General features: G+C 40.6%; 1 protein-coding gene across 12 annotated transcripts in view; it reads left to right on the top strand.

The window, feature by feature from the left end:
- The first annotated feature begins 4,634 nt into the window (after nt 1–4,634).
- Ddx4 (DEAD-box helicase 4) overlaps nt 4,635–21,414 on the top strand; it is a 55,100-nt gene continuing 38,320 nt past the window's right edge. For 2 of the 12 annotated variants that reach the window (XM_087621698.1, XM_087621689.1), the window contains exons 1-4: nt 5,278–5,360; nt 6,158–6,244; nt 13,189–13,249; nt 18,920–18,997. In XM_087621698.1, coding sequence (XP_087477824.1) covers nt 6,173–6,244; nt 13,189–13,249; nt 18,920–18,997 — 211 coding nt within the window. In that variant the 5' untranslated portion in view covers nt 5,278–5,360; nt 6,158–6,172. Of the gene's footprint in view, nt 5,634–6,157; nt 6,245–13,188; nt 13,250–18,919; nt 18,998–21,414 lie in introns of all 12 variants that reach the window. The other 10 variants (XM_087621703.1, XM_087621706.1, XM_087621699.1 and 7 more) reach the window with 8 other exon arrangements.

The following is a 21,414-nucleotide window of genomic DNA, read 5'->3' as shown; positions in this document are numbered from 1 at the left end:
AGTAGCAGTAGTAATAGTAGCAGCAGCAGTAGTAGCAGCACCAGCAGCAGTAGTAGTAGCATCAGTAGCAGTAGTAGTAGCAGCAGCAGCACCAGCAGCAGTAGCAGCAGCAGCAGTAGTAGTAGTAGCAGCAGCAACAGTAGTAGTAGCAGCAGCAGTAGCAGCAGCAATAGTAGTAGCATCAGCAGTAGTAGTAGCAGTAACAGTAGTAGTAGCAGCAGCAGTAGTAGCAGCAGCAGCAGCAACAGTAGTAGCAGCAACAGTAGTAGCAGCAGCAGCAGCAGCAGCAGCTGTAGTAGCAATAGTAGTACAACCTGACTCACTATGCCTAGTTTTTTCATGTTTTAGTGGAGAATTTTAGCTATGTACAGATGTAGGAAGTATGGTGAACCTCTATGTTTTCGTTACTCATAAAAACAAAAACAAAAACAAAAAACAGTTAATACAGAACCAAGTCTCATGTCCTCTATAACCACATATTTGTATTTCTAAAACATAAAGACTGCTTTAAAAAGTCATAACCTGGGGTTGGGGATTTAGCTCAGTGGTAGACTGCTTGCCTAGGAAGCGCAAGGCCCTGGGTTCGATCCCCAGCTCCGAAAAAAAGAACCAAAAAAAAAAAAAGTCATAACCTTTAAATCATTGTATCTAAGACATTAATATTAAATCTAAAGGTTTGGTCAAAGCTAAAGTTGGATTTTGAAATCAAGCCTCTACATGTAGTTTTCTGTATTTCCCACTGTAATGCATCAGGCAGCCCTGATGGTTCTTGGAAGTCTTTGCTTTGAGATACAAAGTCTGTCCGGCATGTTTAAATGTTGTCCTTTTTAAGGAGGCAGCTAGGTAAGATCATCTACCAGTTACCTCCCTACTGATTAATTGCTGTGTCTAGCCTAAGGCCCTGCGGTATGATGCATCCCATAATAGCTGTAGGTAAGGCCCAACACGTTTGTAGATTAACAACATCAGGTCATAATGTCCTTAAGGTTTGATGCCCCTGACAGATTTTCATCCACCACACTACCTTCAAAAGAGCTAAAGAAGTAAGGTGAAAAAAACCATCTGCAGTGTTCTGATTTCAGTATAACAGGAAAAGACACATTGAAAAGATGCCAAGGCCTGCATTGCCCCTCCCATAATTCTAAGCTTCATGGAGAATGCTAACTCCACTTTGGGAACGGAGAAGGAATTAAATCCTGACCACGGACTTGAAGCAGTATGGACATATTACAGTGGTCTCTCAGTTCTGGGGTGCAACTCTTTGCATCCCGTGGCCCTGTAGCTGTAGACCTGTGATAGATGATGGCCAAGACTGCAGTCGGGAATCTTCCCGACAACTCCAGCTTTTAGAATGGAGAGCAGAACTCCACCTAATGGATGGCAAAGCATGAAAGCAAGGATTCTGCCTAGGAGCTCAATGCCAACCTTAATACTCCCCGAGGGACCGTTGCTGCCACCCATCCCCAGCCTGCAGCAGTACAACTGTCCTGGGCCAGTATCACAGATGGAGCTCACGACCTGGATGTCTGGCACAGGCATGCTCTGTAGCATGCTGGATTTGCCTCACTTTGCCTTACTGTCAGCTCAGCACCAACTGTGGGCTCAGCATTGTGGCATTCAGAGCCACAGTCCTAGAGTAGGAGCCAGGGCTGGTCCCTCTGGTGATTCTTTCTACAGTTCGTGACCAGAGACTGATTGATGGCCTGGGAAGGCACAGGTAGGCCTATGCAAGCCCCAGACAGAGGTTTGTGTGCATAAACTACCCTTTATAAAAAACTCCCTAATGGAGTCTGGAAAAACTCACCAGCTGAGGAGTTAGGGTAAAATAAGCTTGGATTGCCTCCTAGCATGGCCACAGGTAACCTGAATTTTGGTGCCATCTAGTGTTAGAAATTACAGGCTAAAAAAAAAAAATAATAAGCATGCTGGTTTCAATTTCTGAAACTAAACAAAAACAAAGCAAGCCAAATTATGAAGTCCGGAATAAATACCTAACCCTTTGTCCTCGAATGACGTCATATATCAATAAGCACCAAGGACGTTTAAGGAACTATGACCTCATCTGACAGTATAAATAAAATGCCAGAAACCGTCCAGACAGTAACCAGTGTAGGTGGATGCTCATAAGGGTTCTGCACTAGTTTCTTTACCATTGCTGTGAGAAAATACCACCACCAAAAGCTGATTTATGGAAGAAGGAATTTACTCTGGCTGTGTTTTCAGGTTGATAAGACCCCACTGGGACAGGGAAGCCGCCAGGTGTGGTGGCCGGGGCAGCAAGCGGAGAGCTCACATCTGAAAGCGCGCAAGAGAAAGTGTGAGCTGCAAGTGCTGTGAGGCTGGATACTAACAAAGGCCCCTACTGGTGCCCTGTCTTCAGCAAGGCTGCATCCCCCAAGCCCCTCTAAACAGCAGTCTGTGAGGAACTAAATGTTCAAATACCTGGGTCAATGGCAAACATTTCTCATTCAAATTTCCACCATAATTAAAAGCAAACAAACCAAGTTTAAAGAAGCTTACTGAATTTCAATCGAAATGTAGAAATAAATCAACACTTTAATAGGTAAAATTGAGTGAGACATGGAGGCAATTTTTAAAAAGTTGAAATCCTCAATAATGAAGATACTCCAAAAATGCACCAGGGATGATGCATTGATGATAGAGTAATTCAAACTGGAGAGAAAAAGAGTGAATTCCAAGACAGGCCATTTGAAAATGCACAGAAGGGAAAAAGAATTAAGAGGAAGAAATGTGCTTAGCGTAACTCTGGAACAACAGTGAAAGGGTAAGTTAGTGGGGATTTGAATGAACGCCAAAGGAGTTAGTTGATGCAACTACATTGTGATCAACCATAGTCAGTTTCCATGTTCTGCAGTAAACTTTATCTCCAGTTTTCACAACATTATGCAGGTCCATCTCCATGAACCTGGCCTGGCCTTGTGACTTTCTGATAACTAATTAATTGAATGTTACAAATATAATTGTTTACCTTCTTATGCTAGAACTCAAGAAGCCTTGCAACTATTGCCCTAGTCCTTTGGAGAGATGTCCCTGACAAGTCTGTCTAGTTGAAATGAAACAACCTTACAGAGTTAGGCTGAGGTTGTCCAACAACCTTCAAAGCTTAAGGCAGCCTCTTGTAGAAAAAGCATTCCATTGTTCTGCCCATCTCAGCCACCAGATGCCAGAGTAAAGAAGTCACCTTGGATGTTTAAACGAACTGGCATTGGAGGTTGGGGATGTAGCTCAACTTGCCTGGCATGCTCAAGTACCTAGGTTCAAACTCTGGCAGGGCCAAAAAAGAAAAAGTTGATATTAAAGCATCAGAAGATTCAAGTTCTAGTTATAATTTGAATGTAATCATATGAGATGGTCTCTTGAGCCCTCTCAATCTTTGGGAGAGAATTTTTGTAAGCCAACATATTTGGCAGTAGTTTGTTATATAGTGGTGGGTAACAAGAAGAGCGTTGTAAACTCTGGTCATGTAGTTAAGATAGTGTTTGCCAGGTTTCTTATTGCATATTTCCTATTTTCTCCTTATATTTGGAAAAAATTGTGGTAACATACCTTAAACACTTATTGTTTTCCCCCTCCCCCGTCCCTGCCCTGAACCCAATGCTGAATTTTCAGCCAAGTGCTTGTGATGTCCTCTCTATTTAAAAAGCTTCAGTCTTTTAGTCATTATTTTATTAAAATGGTATTAAGTTTATTCTGTGGTGTGTGTGTGTGTGTGTATGTGTGTGTGTATGTGTGTGTGTCTGAGAGAGAGAGAGAGAGAGAGGACAAGTTGTGGAAGTCAGTCTTTCCTTCCCTGATGCAGATCTCAGGGATCAAACGCAAGTCCTCAGGTGGTCAGGTCCATGCCCCTGGTCTTTGTATTATCATCATCATCATCATCATCATCATCATCATCATCATCATCATCTAGTTTTGGCTTTTGAGGCTGAGTCTTACGTTGCATAGGTTGACCTTGAATTATCTATGCACTGAGCTCCTGATCTTCCTGCCTATATCTTCCAAGTAATGGTTACAGGAATGTGCCACTGGACCTAGCAGTCAACCTACCTGTTCACTCCAAAAGTGCATAGCAAAGAGTCTATGTTTAGAAATACGTTCATTTTAGGAACTTTGTTCACATTTTAAATGACAGTTCTGTTAAAGTATATTGTGAATTTGGCCTTTGTTAATGTGACTTTTAAAAGCAGCTCGCTTTAATAGCCTGGGAGACTGTAGTGCTCACTAGATAAATGCTGATGTGTTTTTTTGGTGCTGAAAAGAAAAAGATGGTTGCAGAAATGAAAAGTTTAAAAGCAAGCTTAAGCTGGAGTTCCTCATCTTTAAGTTCCTTAGAATTTCTTCAAAGATTCAGAGAAAGGAAAGCTGTGGAGGTAAAAATGAAATCAAGAATCGCCTTTACATATATTTGATTGTTAACCCTTTGGCAGGCACTAGGAAAAACACTGAAGGAATTTTCCTTCTGAAAGAGGCGAGGAGCGGACAGAAAGTGACTATCTAGTTAATGAGTGCTTTAAATGCTGAACTGGCCAGTGCCCTAGGAATGAAAACAGATATACCACAAATCCAGGCCTTGGCAAACAAGCCATTTCTTTCTCTCTTCTGTTATCTTCCTACAGACTGGCTTTCTTGACAATTCCAAGATGGAGTTTCATCTTTGCCTTTTTTTATGAAGAAGAAAAAGAAAAACATTGCTTCTAGTTGGTTTTAGTGGAGGAGTGGAGGGAAGTGAACTCCTCAGATACAGAGAGAGCACTAGACTCAGAATAGCCAAGCCCGGTACTTTGGTAGGTCAAGAGGAAGCCTGAAGGGATGGGAGAGAAAGCATTTGCATAGCTCCCAGAGTTTTACCCTCTTTGGTTTTCCCAAGACAGGGTTTCTCTGTGTAGCCCTGACTATCCTGGCACTTGCTCTGTATTACAGGCTGGCCTCAACTTAGAGATTCACCTGCCTCTGCCTCCCAGAGTCCCAGATTTATTTTTTATTTTTTAAACTTTTGTATGAATACAATGGAACTGATAAGCTCTTGGTGACCCCCAGAAGAGAGACAGGATGCAGTGGGTGGCGGGCGTGGTCAACCCCCTCACACAGGCCTAACAGGCCACTGAGCAAAGAGGCCTCACTGCCCCTGCCTCGGCCTCATCAAAGCAGAGAACGCACAGGCCGTCCATGGGGCGGGAAGCCGCGCGCTGAGGGCGCTGATTGGCTGTCGAGCCCCGTCGCCTGGTGCTATTTGTTGTCGAGCCCCGCGCCCGTGACGTAATCGGCGTCCCGGCGTCCGCACGTGCAGCCGTTTAAGCCGCGTCGGCGGGCCGCGAGGAGCCCAGGGATCCTGGAGCGGAGAGGTGAGTGGGCTGGTGGCCTTGGTCTTGCTTCCAACCCTGGCTCAGGGCGTCCTAACCAGGCCCGGTAGCCTCTGGGGCAGACTTAGGCCAGAGGCTGCTCACATGGGCCTGCCTGGGGCTTGAGGTCGGCCTCTGGGGCCTTCCCGCTCAGACTGGAGTCTTCATGCTGAGTAGAGCGGTGTGTGAACACTTGAGGCCTGCAGGGGAGGGAGGCCCAGGGAACCTTCTGCTCAGCGCCTAGGCGGCCATTTCTCAGAAGAAACGGTGTTTGTGGTGAGCGATCCTCCTCTGGGCAGCTCTGTATCCTACATCGAAAGAATCGGGCGCCTACTCAGGACATTTCCCCCTTCCAGTCTCCAAGACATCCTGTCTGCCATTGAGGGGACGCAACGGGACATATCTTGAATATTATCTCAGTAACCCCCCACCCACCTCATACACAGCAAGCCATTTGGGAATCCTTTTAGGGAGACAAACTAGAGTTTTGGGCAAATTGGCATCCCCTGGGAACGCAGTGATTGCCTGAATGATTCCCCTGGCCTATGAAAGATAAAAGTGCTAGCTATAAAAATCACCCTTAGGCAAGAAGCAAAAGACTTTTGGGGAAGTTAGTTTAGTAGTTGCAAGTGGTGCGGAGGGACCAAAAGATTGTATTATTTTGTGGTGGTGGTCAACCCCAGTTGTCTAGTGCTTCATTCACTTTGTCTTTGACCTTTACCACAGCCCCATAATTTAAAGATAACACTTCTGATGTGTTCATGGTCAAAAGTACCTTTTCTTCTCCGTTTTTAAAAAAGGAACCTGAAGCTATCATGGGAGATGAAGATTGGGAGGCAGAAATCCTCAAACCTCATGTGTCTTCCTACGTTCCTGTATTTGAGAAGGTAATAAAACTTACAGGATTATTAAAAGTTGTGGGTTTTTATCAGTTAATAAACTGGTGAGGAAGTTCTAAATTTTTATAGCCTGTTTCAGTGTTTATCTGCATGTGGTTTTTTTTTTTTTTTACCTCTCTTATGGGTAATGAGAAACGCAGGCTAAGCTTCAAATTGAATGACATAGTAATTTGATAATCACAAGCAAAAGCTGTAGTGCTACCAATGTAATTCAGACCTCAATGACTTAGGACCGCCAGGTGAACACAAGTTTGTACAGTTGTGTCTGAAAATGTTGACAGATAGCTTATGAATAGACAAAATTAAAAGTAATGACTTGATTTTGGGAGGTACTTTGAATTCTGAAAAGTAATTTTATCTAAGGAGCTCAATGAGAATATATTGGACTATAAAATACTAGATTAGGTTTTCTGAATGGCATGGGGAGTTAAAATTATAACTCAAGAAGAAGCCTTGGGGTTTCATATTTCAATGCAATGTACTTTATAAGATACTGTTTTTGCAGAAATTCCCTCACATTGAAAATTTTCCATTTTATGTGTGTGTCAGTTCTGATTCTAAGTGATGTTCTTGTGGAAGTGCTTATTTTATACAAACGTAAAACACTATGTTTTTTTGATTTAATTGGAGTTGATTGATACGGGTTTTGAATTCAGATACCTCAAATAATAGTCTGACTGTATAATATTTCTTGGCTTGCAACTTATTTTAGGTCTTTAATATATGTTATCTTTTGATAGTTCTCTTTGTATCATAAAAATAATAACATCTTTTGGTAGAGAGACAAATTATCTAAAAGTCTTGCTCTTGTTATATTTTTAGTATTTATTTTTCAAAAAATTTACATGGTTTAATGATATAACAATTTTGACTTTTTTAACTTCACTAATTATGAATTAATAATATTTTTACAGTATTTTGTCAAAAGAGTGTACTGCAATATGTGATTTTCTTTGGGTGTTTAAGATAATGGTAGCTTTTCATTTTTATATTATCATTCATATCTATGGCTTGTTTAATTTGGAATTTTTTTTCCAAAAATGGGAATGTTGGTTCAAATGTTAAGAGGACATTTAATGGCTTGTAGTTCCTTCTAGTTCTTAATAGATTATATAGTAAAAAACTTAACTGATGCAGACTCTGTTGTACTTGGACTTTGTAAGGGATCTGTCAGAGTTTTCTTTTCTTCAAGATTTTTTGTTACACATTGTGGAGTGTGTTGTGTATATTTTTTGCTCTGCGTTTCTGAAGTTGGGTATTAGTTAAATTTTCACACCCTGCTTTCTCTCCCCCTCCCCTTCCCTTTCCCCTGCCCCTGCCCCTGCCCCTGTCCGTCCCCCTCCCCCTCCCCTCCTCTCCTTCCCCCTCTCCCTTCCCCTTCCCCTTCCTTTGGTCTCTAAATACAGGTATTATGGGCATGGGCTATCAAATTGGCAGGTTGCCAGTTCTTTGAAAAGTACCTTTTTGGAATCCCTGTACTTTGAGTAACATAGCCAAGTTATCTTGACATTGAGAATACTAAATTGATAATCACACATCATGATTTAACAGTTGTATGGAGCTAGTTTATAGTAAGTTTCCTGTATTTATCTTCAAATTTGACCCCATTGTTGGTTTTATTGTTGGTGACTTGGGTTTGTTGAGTTGAGTGAACATGATAGAGTTCATGACCTGTTGACCTTTCTTGAATAAAAACAAGACAAAGGTAAGGATAAATACCATTTTTATGGAGGAAAATCTAGTCTTCTCTTCAGGATTTTAAGACACCATTTGATTGTTCCCACTGAATTTTCATTTCTGTTTTTAGTTTAATAGTGCTTTTGATATAGTCTTGTATACATACCATCTTAAACAGTATCTGTGATCAGAATTTTAATGAGCATTCTTTAAGATATAATAATAATATATGCTTATATACTTAGAAATATTAGGGTAGTGTTCTGATAGCTCTTAGTACTTCCCAAATCTAGATTTGGAAGTGACTGTGCCGCCTAAGGATAGAATAAAGGTGTGAAATGATGCGAACTGCTTAGCAGTATAGTTCAGAAGTCGTAGTTGTTGCACATTTGTACTCTGTTGGCTTATCGGAATGAGTGTATTAGCTACCCAGTTTGATTATTGTGCAGCGGTGCCTTTTGTTAGCTGACTGGGAGAAATTCTAAATACTAATTATTTCTGTGTAAGACCTGTTTGCCTTTTTGGTACATTTTAGGATGAAAAAAAGCTCCTGAAATTAAAATGAAAATAAATTGAGTTAATCTCTCCATAACTGTAATTTTATGATTCAGTAGTAGCAGTAATAGTCGATAAGAAAATAATAGATTACACCTCAGAGTTAACAGTTAGAATGCAGGCAAACATATCTTCATCCAAAGTTATTTGTAGCTACAGAGAGAATCTTTATGGGTCAAATATTTGAAATTTCTATACTGATTTATTTGGGAGGCTTAAGAGACTACAAATGGTTTGTAGCTAGTTGTTCTAAAAGTAAGTGAATAGCATGGCCTGTGATTTATTTAACATATTTTTACTTTATCCTGTGCTATAAATAGTGTTGGACATGATAGAATACTTTATCAAAGATGTTGTACTGTAGGAGACTCACATTTGCAAACTCACCAACTCCTCATGGTAGGGAGAGCCATGAAAATAGAGAAGCATGAGTCTGTTGATGCTGAAGTGGGTTTAGAGCAAGTGGAGAGGGATGGCTTCCTGAAGGTTCTGACTAGTGATCTGAAGCAATCTTAGCAGGACATCAGGATCAAAGATACCAGGAGGGAACAAACAACACATGAGGGCATTAGCAAGGCAGGTATATTGGTTTCAGATAGCTGCCGTAACAAAGCACCACACACTGGCAATGTGAATAAAGCAACCTAAGCTTTTTCTCATCCTTGAAGCCATAAGTAAAGAGGTCAGGGTATCTGCACATCTGTCCTTCCTTTGGAGGTTCTAAGAGAGAATCTTTGCAGCTTCTAGTATCTGTTGTATGTAGACAATCATTGGTTTGTGGTTTGTGTGTGTGTGTCACCCCCAACCTCTGAGTGTGTGTTCCCTTGTGTTAACTTCTCTGTTAATGACACACAGGATGACAAATTAAGACTCAGCTGGATAATCTAAAATAACTCTATCAGAATCCTTAATTATATCTGTTACGACCCTCTTTCACATAGGTATTAATTTCAAGGGTTAGCAGCTGGTGTGGGACAGGGCTCACTTCTAGGCAAGAAGCTGTTGGCAATGGATGGCTCTTAGGGGAGGGGATGCAGTCCCTGAGAGGCTACTTGTCATATGCAGGCTGTGCTTGTAAGTAGACTTAGTATAAGTGCTCAGGGGGTTTGTAAAAGCTACATAAGGTGGGGAGGGAAAAGGGTGGGTGGTATGAGGACAGAGGAGGAAGTGAACGGCAGGGAATGGGGATGGGATTTGACCAAAACACATTATATGCATGTATGAAATTCTCAAGCAGCAGCAACAACACAAAAACACTACACATTCCAGGAGGGGAGGCTGAGGTCTTTGTATGAGAAAAGCATAAATTTTAAAAAAGCATTTCAGGTGGAGGTGAGCGGAAGCTGGGCTGGGCATAGGTTGAAGGAAACCAGGGAGGCAGCAGCTGTGGATAATGTTCTAAGTGGGACGGAGAGATGGGTCAACAGCTGGAGAGACTAGGAAGGCAAATTAAGCTAATGAGAAGGGATAAAGCATTTTCTTTTAAAAATATTTTGAAAAATCACATTTAAAATATGGATGAGTTAGAGTAGTATAGTGGACGCCCTAAATCTTCAGTCATTTTTACCTATTGTAAACTTGTACCTATTTTCACAAATTGTCTTGGAATTTGTAAGTTAAGCATGTGAATATTAAGTTCTATTAGCTTGAGGCATCAGTAGTAATGAAATGTTCGGTTTTCTAGTGCACGAATGTACCATTCCCATTTATTATTTATTGGTGCAGACACACTAATCCAGTAAGATTTTTACTGTTTCACAGGACTGGTTGGATCATTCTTGTTTTGGTATCTGGTAGCAATAAGTTTGGGCCGTTTTAGTATAGCAGTTTTCTAGGGAATTTCAGTGACACCCGGTCTTAATAAGAACTTTGGAAAATAATTGGATGGTTCATGAGCTACATAAAAGTTTTAAAGGCTGCTTAGTGTCTCTTGTGAGAGAAATTTTAGAAATTAGCTGAAGATAACCACCATGGTGCCCTCTTTCCAACTTTAGCACTTACGTAGATGAACTTACTGAAGGAAGACTGTGGTTGTGATGCAGTCATTTGACTGTAATATCTCTAAGTTTAGGTCTTCTCACTTTAAATTATTCATGTTGGGTTCTCCATATACATGAATTTCAGAGCTATAGTTTGAAAGTTTTAAGAGGAAGCTTACACAAGAAATAAAGGAGTGGGTTAATGATGGAAGGACATTATAGGTGCTAGAAGTAAGAAAAATTACTCACATTGTCATAACAGAGAAACTGAGAAATACCAGAAGGTATCAAAGTTAACTTGGTATTTAATTATTGATTTTGTAGCAAAAATTGCCTCAATAATGTACATGTATCTATAGTAGTTTTTAAGACTAGAAACAGGAACAGTGAATATTTGAGATCATTGAAGAGAATTATTCAACTACTGCTCCCTCAAGTTTAATTGAAATTAACCATGAATATTCTGACCCAGTAGCTGCTTTATTCACCACATCATTGAGTTTGAAAAACAGCCCCAGAATCCGTATAGTTTGCAGCGCATAACTGAGTATTCATTGAAGTTGAGTTCCGGGTGGAAGCCAAGAAAAGTCACTTCAGAGAGAGTTCAGGATCTGAACAGCCCTGCAGTGAGATTGCACATTTTTATAGGATGGGGACACAAAGGGGACCAGGCTGGGCTGTTGCATTGTCTAATCATATTTTGACACAAGGGTTAATTTAAGTAAAGAAGTTTAAATGTTGGTGACTGGGCCATATCCAGGTCACCTAATTTTGGGGTCCTTGAGTCAGCTTTTCCTTCCAGGTCCCCTCCTGGACTCTGACCTGGAAGTTGAGAGCGATAAAGGAACAAAGGAGCAGGCAGGCTCCTTTAATTAAGTAAAGACAAGCAGCACATTGACAATGTGTGTGCCTTAGTTAGACGACGGGATAGCAGCACCTTCCCTCTACATCTTTCACTGGTTAACAGACAGACAGACATGAAACATCTGAAGAAGCAGGACAGGAGTTGAATTCCGGGGCCTGGGAACATGAACTCAGCTTTGATCCTGCCAGCAAAGCAGAATTCAGGAAACTGCCACCTAACAAGTGTAAAGATATTAACTTATTTTGGTTAAATTATTTCCAATGGTAGTGCTTTAGAAAACATTTTTTTTTTTTTTGGTTCTTTTTTTCGGAGCTGGGGACCGAACCCAGGGCCTTGCGCTTCCTAGGTAAGCGCTCTACCACTGAGCTAAATCCCCAGCCCCTAGAAAACATTTTTGAGATAGTCGTCTGATGTACCCCAAGCTGGCCTCAGTCTCATCATCTTCCTGAGTGCTAGTCATTCCTAGTCACAGTGAAAGTTTTTAACGTAAGTGTCTTTACTTGGGGGCTGGAGAGATGGCTCAGCGGTTAAGAGCACGAACTGCTCTTCCAGAGGTCCTGAGTTCAAATCCCAGCAACCACATGGTGGCTCACAACCATTTGTGATGGGATCCGATGACCTCTTCTGGTGTGTCTGAAGATAGCTACAGTGTACTTAGATATAATAAATAAATCTTTAGAAAAGTGTCTTTACTTTGAGCCTGCCTGCTGATAGTTTTGTCCTGTGTTCTACTTTACACTGTAGCATTGTGAGTGTACTGTGAAATACTGAGCTCTGCAAACAATATTGTGTATCGTCTTTGGTGTATTTACTTCATGGCAGTTTATACTTGTCAGGATGCCTCAGCAGACTAGTCTGTGAACGGTTTAGACTGCTAAGTTTTAGTTACAGCCACAGCTCAGCTAGTACATCTGTTGATATATTCATATTTTAATGAATTGCTGTATTCCGATAAAATTGTTTATAGAAATGGGTGGCCTACCAGATTTGTCCTGTGGCTGTAGTTTATTAATTTTAAGTGATAATTTATGTTACACCTACAAATTAGGTTACCATGTCTTAGAATAACTAATGAGGGTGCATCTGTTGACCTAGAACCCCTCACTGCTTACTGTTTTGCATGCAGTTATACAGTAATCTTTATCATGAAATCACACAACAATCTCTTTTTCTGCAGTTTTGCTTTTCATGGTTTCAGTTACAAGTTGCCAACTGTGGTGTAAAAATATTAAGTGGGAAATTTCAGAAGTAAATAGCTGATGTTTTAAATTTCATGTCATTCTGGGTAGCATGTTAAAACCTGCCACCATCTCCTTTTGTCTTGCCCAGAAATCAAGTGTGTCTGTGTATACACTAGCTGTCTGACATTATGGGCTTGTGGCTCACCATCAGCTAGATGAATTGCTTCTCCTGATGTATTGCCAGAAGGTCACTAGTAGCTTGATCTTATAATGGTTTTTCATCCACCTTGCTTCATCTCCATGTGGGTGGCATTAGATCATGTCACACCACAAGAGGAATAAATGTCAGTAAGGTCTTAATATTATAGTGCCGTAATTGTTTTTATTATTCTCTTACTGTGCCAAGTTCATAAACCTTACCATAGATAGATATGAATAAGAAAAGGTATGTCTCATATTTTGTGTGTATGAGAGATGGGGAGAAGGAGTGAGGCAGAGAGAGAGCAACAATATATGAATGATTATATGCTACTTGTGGTTTCAGGATCTTATATATATTTCTGAGAGTCTTAGAATATATTTCTCATGAAAAGGAAGGGATTCTGTAAGTTTCTGTTTGTGAAATCGATGACATGTTCTTATTCTGAGTAGAAAACTTGGCTTGCTTTCTTACAGGATAAATATTCTTCTGGGGCAAATGGAGACACTTTTAACAGGACTTCAGCTTCATCATCAGGTGTGTGTCAAGGCAAGATGGCTTTTCTCTTTAGGTTAAGAGTTGTATATAATACTTAGGTAGGCTGATACATAGAGCGGGTTTTTAAAATTTTCTAATGAGGATGCATTCTAACTTGGATATTTTAGGGTAGGGTAACTTGTAACTAAAGAAGATATAGTGTTGTAGACTGCATTATTTAATTTAGTTAGTTGCTACAAAACTTTTTCCAACCTGAAGGTTGCATATTTGGCTTCAGGTTGCTAAAGCATTGTCAGGTCTCCTGATAAAAGGAAGCAGGATAGATGGTGAGATTATTTGGTCCCAAACAACGGACTAAGCCAGACATGTCATACCATGAAGAACATGATTTTTTTTTTTGCATCAGAAAACTAATTTACTGAAGTTTCCACGAGAATAAGTTCAAAATAAAGTTTCAACCTGTTCTACTGCTCCTAACCCATTTCTCTGTACTAGTTTTTCCTTGGGCTATCCCACTTGCATGTGTACTACCTATACTCTGTGGAGTTACTGTACATGCTAACGTGGTAGGAAGGGTAGGAGTTGGCTAAGAAGTTAAATCGTGGCAGTATTTTGTTTTGTTGAGGCTTTAAACAGGCTCAGATGTGAGTGCTACTTTACAGTGGAAGATTTTTTTTTATTATGGTAAAATGTACATACAGTGACCATTGTTACCATTAATTTTTTTATTACTATGTGCATTATGTGTGTACATGCTATGCATGCTTGTGAAGTTGAGTCTCTCTCCACCTTAGGTGTTCTGGGACTAGAACTCTGGGTGGTCAGGCCTGTACATACAGCAAGTGCTTCTAATTGCTGAGCCATTGGGCCAGCTTTGAGCTTTGTGATTAGAAGAAAAGGTTTACTTATTATTTATGTGTTTGCCAGCTTGTGTGTAAGTGCATCATATATATGCCTGGTGCCTGAAGAGGCCAGAAGAATGTGCTAGGTCCTCCAGAACTGGAGTTAGAGATAGTTGTGAGCTGCCGTGTGTGTGTGTGCGTGTGTGTGTGTGCGTGTGTGTGTATGTGTGCGTGCATGCATGTGCGTGCGTGTGTGTGTGTGTGTGCATGCGTGCGCATGTGCACGTGCAGGAACTGAACCTGGTTCCTCTGCAGGAGCACTAAGTGTCTTAACTGCTGGGCCATTGCTCCAGCCTGAAGAGTCTACGTTTTCATCTTTGCTGTTGTTAAGTGTGTAGTTGGTGGCTGGCATTAAGCACTCACATTGCTGTATCTCATCTACTCTTTACCCTGAGTTTTGTTTTGTTTTTTTCATCTTTGCAAACTGTAATTCTGTTCCTATTAAAATAATAGCTCTTCCCTCCTCCTGTCTCCAGCCCCTGGCAACCAGACTACTGTACTTCCTGTGAATTCAAGTTATTACCTATGCATTTGAGTTACTGCTCATTTTAAGGAAGTCAAATGTAAGACTTGTGGTTACATTCAGTTTATAATTTCTCCCATTAAAATTAGAGGATGAGGTAAAGCATTTTCTAGTCAATGGAACTGTTGGCTCACTGGAACCTGGCTTAAAGTAAAGAAAAACAAACAAACAAAAAAACAACTGTGCCAAGGTAGTTTGTAGAATGTGAAGGGAGTTTGAAACTCAGTTGATCTGGTTAAAGCAAAATTATTTCCTATGGCTATTTTAAGTTCAAGGTAAATCTGTTGTCAAAAGTTCATAAAAACCTTTGCTGTTGTCAAGGAGCGATTCTTTCATAAAAGTTTAAACCTGGAAATTGAAGAAGACCTCAGAAGATGGAAAGATCTCCCATGCTCATGGATTGGCAGGATTAATATAGTAAAAATGGCCATTTTACCAAAAGCAATCTACAGATTCAATGCAATCCCCATCAAAATACCAATCCAATTCTTCAAAGAGTTAGACAGAACAATTTGCAAATTCATCTGGAATAACAAAAAACCCAGGATAGCTAAAGCTATCCTCAACAATAAAAGGACTTCAGGGGGAATCACTATCCCTGAACTCAAGCAGTATTACAGAGCAATAGTGATAAAAACTGCATGGTATTGGTACAGAGACAGACAGATAGACCAATGGAATAGAATTGAAGACCCAGAAATGAACCCACACACCTATGGTCACTTGATTTTTGACAAAGGAGCCAAAACCATCAAATGGAAAAAAGATAGCATTTTTAGCAAATGGTGCTGGTTCAACTGGAGGTCAACATGTAGAAGAATGCAGATCGATCCATGCTTATCACCCTGTACAAAGCTTAAGTCCAAGTGGATCAAGGACCTCCACATCAAAGCAGACACACTCAAACTAATAGAAGAAAAACTAGGGAAGCATCTGGAACACATGGGCACTGGAAAAAATTTCCTAAACAAAACACCAATGGCTTACGCTCTAAGATCAAGAATCGACAAATGGGATCTCATAAAACTACAAAGCTTCTGTAAGGCAAAGGACACGGTGGTTAGGACAAAACGGCAACCAACAGATTGGGAAAAGATCTTTACCAATCCTACAACAGATAGAGGCCTTATATCCAAAATATACAAAGAACTCAAGAAGTTAGACCGCAGGGAAACAAATAACCCTATTAAAAAATGGGGTTCAGAGCTAAACAAAGAATTCACAGCTGAGGAATGCCGAATGGCTGAGAAACACCTAAAGAAATGTTCAACATCTTTAGTCATAAGGGAAATGCAAATCAAAACAACCCTGAGATTTCACCTCACACCAGTGAGAATGGCTAAGATCAAAAACTCAGGGGACAACAGATGCTGGGGAGGATGTGGAGGAAGAGGAACACTCCTCCATTGTTGGTGGGATTGCAAACTGGTACAACCATTCTGGAAATCAGTCTGGAGAATCCTCAGAAAATTGGACATTGAACTGCCTGAGGATCCAGCTATACCTCTCTTGGGCATATACCCAAAAGATGCCCCAACATATAAAAAAGACACGTGCTCCACTATGTTCATTGCAGCCTTATTTATAATAGCCAGAAGCTGGAGAGAACCCAGATGCCCTTCAACAGAGGAATGGATACAGAAAATGTGGTACATCTACACAATGGAATATTACTCAGCTATCAAAAACAATGAGTTTATGAAATTCGTAGGCAAATGGTTGGAACTGGAAAACATCATCCTGAGTGAGCTAACCCAATCACAGAAAGACATACATGGTATGCACTCATTGATAAGTGGCTATTAGCCCAAATGCTTGAATTACCCTAGATGCCTAGAGCAAATGAAACTCAAGACGGATGATCAAAATGTGAATGCTTCACTCCTTCTTTAAAAGGGGAACAAGAATACCCTTGGCAGGGAAGAGAGAGGCAAAGATTAAAACAGAGACTGAAGGAACACCCATTCAGAGTCTGCCCCACATGTGGCCCATACATATATAGCCACCCAATTAGACAAGATGGATGAAGCAAAGAAGTGCAGACCGACAGGAGCCGGATGTAGATCGCTCCTGAGAGACACAGCCAGAATACAGCAAATACAGAGCCGAATGCCAGCAGCAAACCACTGAACTGAGAATAGGACCCCCATTGAAGGAATCAGAGAAAGAACTGGAAGAGCTTGAAGGGGCTCGAGACCCCATATGTACAACAATGCCAAGCAACCAGAGCTTCCAGGGACTAAGCCACTACCTAAAGACTATACATGGACTGACCCTGGACTCTGACCTCATAGGTAGCAATGCATATCCTAGTAAGAGCACCAGTGGAAGGGGAAGCCCTGGGTCCTGCTAAGACTGAACCCCCAGTGAACTAGACTGGTGGGGGGAGGGCGGCAATGGGGGGAGGGTTGGGAGGGGAACACCCATAAGGAAGGGGAGGGGGGAGGGGGATGTTTGCCCGGATACCAGGAAAGGGAATAACACTTGAAATGTATATAAGAAATACTCAAGTTAATAAAAAAAAATATCGAAATAAACAAACAAACAAAAAAAAGTTTAAACCTATTGCTTTAATATATAACCAGAGTCTCGAGAGCCTGCATGAAACTAACAGAAAGCTAATTTTGCTTCCTCTATATAAATGCTGAGATCTTTTAAACATAAAAAAAGACAAGTGTGTAAAAGTGTACTTCTTGATAATGTAACCAACAGAAACCTGATTCTTTGAGGAATCAACAAAAGGCAGTTTCAGTCAAGGAATGACGTAGGCCTGTATCATGAGAGCATAATGGTCTGCTGTCATAGAGTTTTAAAAAGTTAGATTGAAATAACCCCACTAAAAGCCATAGCTATTGATCTATGAATGGTTAAGCTAAGGGAATGAATCAGGTAAGAAATAAATTGCTCCTCTTTTGGTTAACAAGTACTTTTTTTTAGTTCTTTTCAATTAAAATTATTTTCAAAAAACCAGTTTGTGTATTACACTTACTGTGTGTTTTGGGAGGGGCATGCATGCTGCAGCCCAGGCTCCGAGAGGAGCGGACAGCTTGCCTGGTTCTCCTTCCACCCTGTGGGCGCTGGGGCTGGCCCTCAGCTAGTCAGGCTTGGTGCAAGTGCCACTGCTGGCCCATGTGTCAGTCCTATTTTATGGTTGTGAATTAAACTGCTGACTTTTTTTTTTCAGAGCTGGGGGCTGAACCCAGGGCCTTGTGCTTGCTAGGCAAGCGCTCTACCACTGAGCTAAATCCCCAACCCCTATTTTATGGTTGTGAATGTAGCCTTTGGACCTAGGAAGCTGTTTTCTTATTGCGGCAGATCTAGTCAAGTGAATGTAAACTAAACTGATACCTACATAAACTTTGTCAAAAATTTAAAAAGCTGGGAAGGAACTAAATTATCACAAAATTATCTAAAATCTTGGCCCCTGGGTTTTGCCAACCACTGAGAGTGACTGATTTTAGATTTCTTTATATATTTTGACATAATTGTATCAAATTCCATTTGTATTTTATGGATGCATATTTACATATTTTTTGTTGTGTGGAGACACAGGCTTGCTTGACTTTGCTTATCTGTCCTTGCTTTCTGTACATTTTCATTTTGTTAAAGTTATACTTGATCTGATTTCTTTTCATTTTTCTTAGAAAGAGAATCCTGTTATGTTGTCTCTTGCTTTTAATTATTGTGTCCTGGTTAGTTTTTGTCATTGTCTTGACACAGCCTAGAGTCACTTAGAAGAGAGATGATCCTCAGTGAAGAATTACCGTGATTATCCTGCTCTGTGACCGTGTCTGTGGGGCATTTTCTTTATTGCTGGTTGATAGAAGAGAGCCTAGCTCACAGTGACTGGAGCCATCCCTAGGCTGGTGAACAGGTCTTTGTAGAAGCAGTGGACCATGGGTATTCTTCTCAAGAACTACTTACAAACACAACCCATTTTTCAGTTAGGCTCTTTGTTAGCAATTTTCTTCTTTACTAGAGATGGCTTCATGCATGCTAAGCAAGATGGGATACCACGAATACATCCCTAGCCCTGTTTTAACTCTGTAATCTAATTTTGTTTTGAGAATGTATCTCAGTACATAGCTGGCCTTGAACTTATGTTGTAGCTCAGACTGTTCATGGATTTGTCACTCTTCTGCCTTAGCCTCCCAAGTAGCTTGAATCTGTCAACTTTTCTTGTTGGTTAATAAAATTTCTCTATTATATGTGTGGCATATTGAAAAGGCTTTAAAATTGGATACATATTTTTATTTGACTTGCTTTGAAATGTTATTTGCTTAGAAATGGAAGATGGACCTTCTGGAAGAGATCATTTCATGAGAAGTGGATTTTCCTCTGGAAGAAATTTAGGAAACAGAGGTAAGTGTCATCTTTCTTTAAGCTTCTGAACTGTTGAATAATGGCATAGGGTTTGATTGCCTATTTGGTACAAAGCTAAGTCTTCTATAACTCAGTGCATGGTAGGTTTTGTTGTTATAATGAGTTTGTGTTTTTGATTTTTTTGAGACAGGGTTTCTCTGTATAGTTCTGGCTGTCCTGTAACTTGCTCTGTAGAACCAGGCTGGCCCTGAACTCCCAGAGATCCACCTGACTCTGCCTCCTGAATGCTGGGATTAAAGGCCTATACCACCACTGCCTGGCAAGTTAATTTTTATTTATTGTCAGGTGTGGGAGTGTGGGGCAGAGAAACAAAGACAAGCATGTCCAACCAGCTTTAAACTCTACATAGTATAATCCATGCTGGCCTTAAACCAAGGTTGGCCATAAACTCCATGTGCAATACAGTGCGGACAAGTGCTGAGCTCGTGGCCCTCATAAGGGCTGGTAGTGGAGGCCCAAGTACTTTATTCTGCTTTACCTCCCTGGTATTATAAGACAGCTAAGTGAACTAGAGAAGCAGAGTGGTCCCCCAAATCAGCTGCTGCTTAATTTCAAATTCCTGTTTCTAGGAATTGATGTGAGAAGAATGTTATAAAAACCTTTGGAGGTTAGGGTGGAAGGCCTTGTTGAGTGTTCGCTTTCTTAACAAAAAGCAGTCTGGGAGATACTTCTGTTAGTTCATCAGTACTAAGTTTAACAAGTTATTTACTTATTTTTGAGACAGGGTCTCCTGTAGCACAGACTACCCTCGAATCTGCTGTGTAGCGGAGGCTGGCCTTAAAATTCTTGTCTTTCTACCTTTACCTTCAAAGTGTTGTGTTTTGAAGTGACATTTTTAAGCTGTCAAAGCTTGTCATGTGTACTGTCATTCCAGCACTTGGCAGGAGGATTTGACTTTAAGACCATCTTAGGCTGCATGCAAAACTTTGTCTAAACAAACGCATGAACAAACAAAAAGCTACAGACACTTGGGTTTAGTAGTTACAGAGCAAAATACCTTCATTTCCCCATAATTAATAGTTGATACTATGTTTTATTATAATGCAATAACATGGAACCAAATGTCAGGCTAACTTGAACCTTTATTAGCTTTTTGTCTTTCAAGGTATAGCATCTCTAGCACTGATGGCAACTTAAAAATACCTAACACTCACCTTTTCTCTTTGTTCTCTCTCTCTCTCTCTCTCTCTCTCTCTCTCTCTCTCTCTCTGTGTATATATATATATATATATATATACACACATATATACATATATACACATATATATCCTTTTATTCTTTGTGTGTTTCATATCATTCACCCCAATCCCATTCATCTCTCCCTCCCCTCATATCTGCCCTCTACCTTTTCAACCCACCCACCAAAGAAAAAAAGCATAGCAAACCTCTCATTGTGGAAGCTGTAGTGTGTCACAGTGTGTCCCACAGTATACCCTTCTGTCCACATATCTTCACTTACAAATGTTCATTGCAGTGAGTCATTGGTCTGGTTTCGAGGCCTCTGACTTCCGCTACACCATCAATACTCCTTGCCAGGACTCCTCTTGGGTATCTTTTGTGTTGCCCTCTGTCATGAGATTGCTGCAGCTTTGGATCAGCAGGATCAGCTTTCACATGCTCCAGCAGTCAATAGATGAGATTTTGTGGGTGGGCCAACTTAAAGCCTTGGATCTGGGCCTGGGTGGTAGCTGTTTGTTATCCTGCCAGCTCTCCTACGCACCACCAGGGAGAGCTCTTCAGCGCTGCCCTGGCTAGCTCACCCAGTGCTGTGGCTGTAAAGGAGCTGGACCAGCTCTTCCACTCTCACGCCCTCGGGTTGGCTCACTTGTGCCTTCACCATCTGGGCCAGCTCTACTATGTTGTCATAATTAAGGTATTTCATTTGGAAAACCTAATTTCTTATTAATATATAAACACAAATTTGAATTTATAGTTGAGTATCTTGCTACTAATTGTTAGCATGATTTTCAAATATTAATGTACATTTTGTTTTTAAATGTTTACATTAGTATACACTGCTGACTTGGATCATATAATTGATGGTTTTTTATTTTGTTTAGCTTTGTTTTCCCATTTTAAAGAGTTTTACTTTATAGGCCTGTCTGCTTCATAAACCGAAAAGCTCTGAACCTCTTGCCTCTGCCTCCTAAGTGCTGGGATTATATGCATGTGCACCACACTCGTCTCAACTATGTGAGAGAAAAGGTTCAAAGGTTGGTTTTGCCAGCTCCTACTGGCAATACAAATACTTAATATCTCAGTATTATATTTAGGAGAGAATTAACAGTGTAATTACATTTGCAAACTTTAAAGAGCCTATGTGATACATTTTGATGGAAGCTTCTAAATAATAAGAGTAGAAGACTGTACTCTCAGGGATCTTCTTCTAGTGCTGG

The sequence above is a fragment of the Rattus norvegicus genome, chromosome 2 (genome assembly GCF_021556685.1).
Source record: "Rattus norvegicus strain SHRSP/BbbUtx chromosome 2, alternate assembly SHRSP_T2T, whole genome shotgun sequence".
NCBI lineage: Eukaryota > Metazoa > Chordata > Mammalia > Rodentia > Muridae > Rattus > Rattus norvegicus.
The sequence above is the reverse complement of the archived record's forward strand: the minus strand, read 5'-3'. Positions and strand labels throughout refer to the sequence as shown.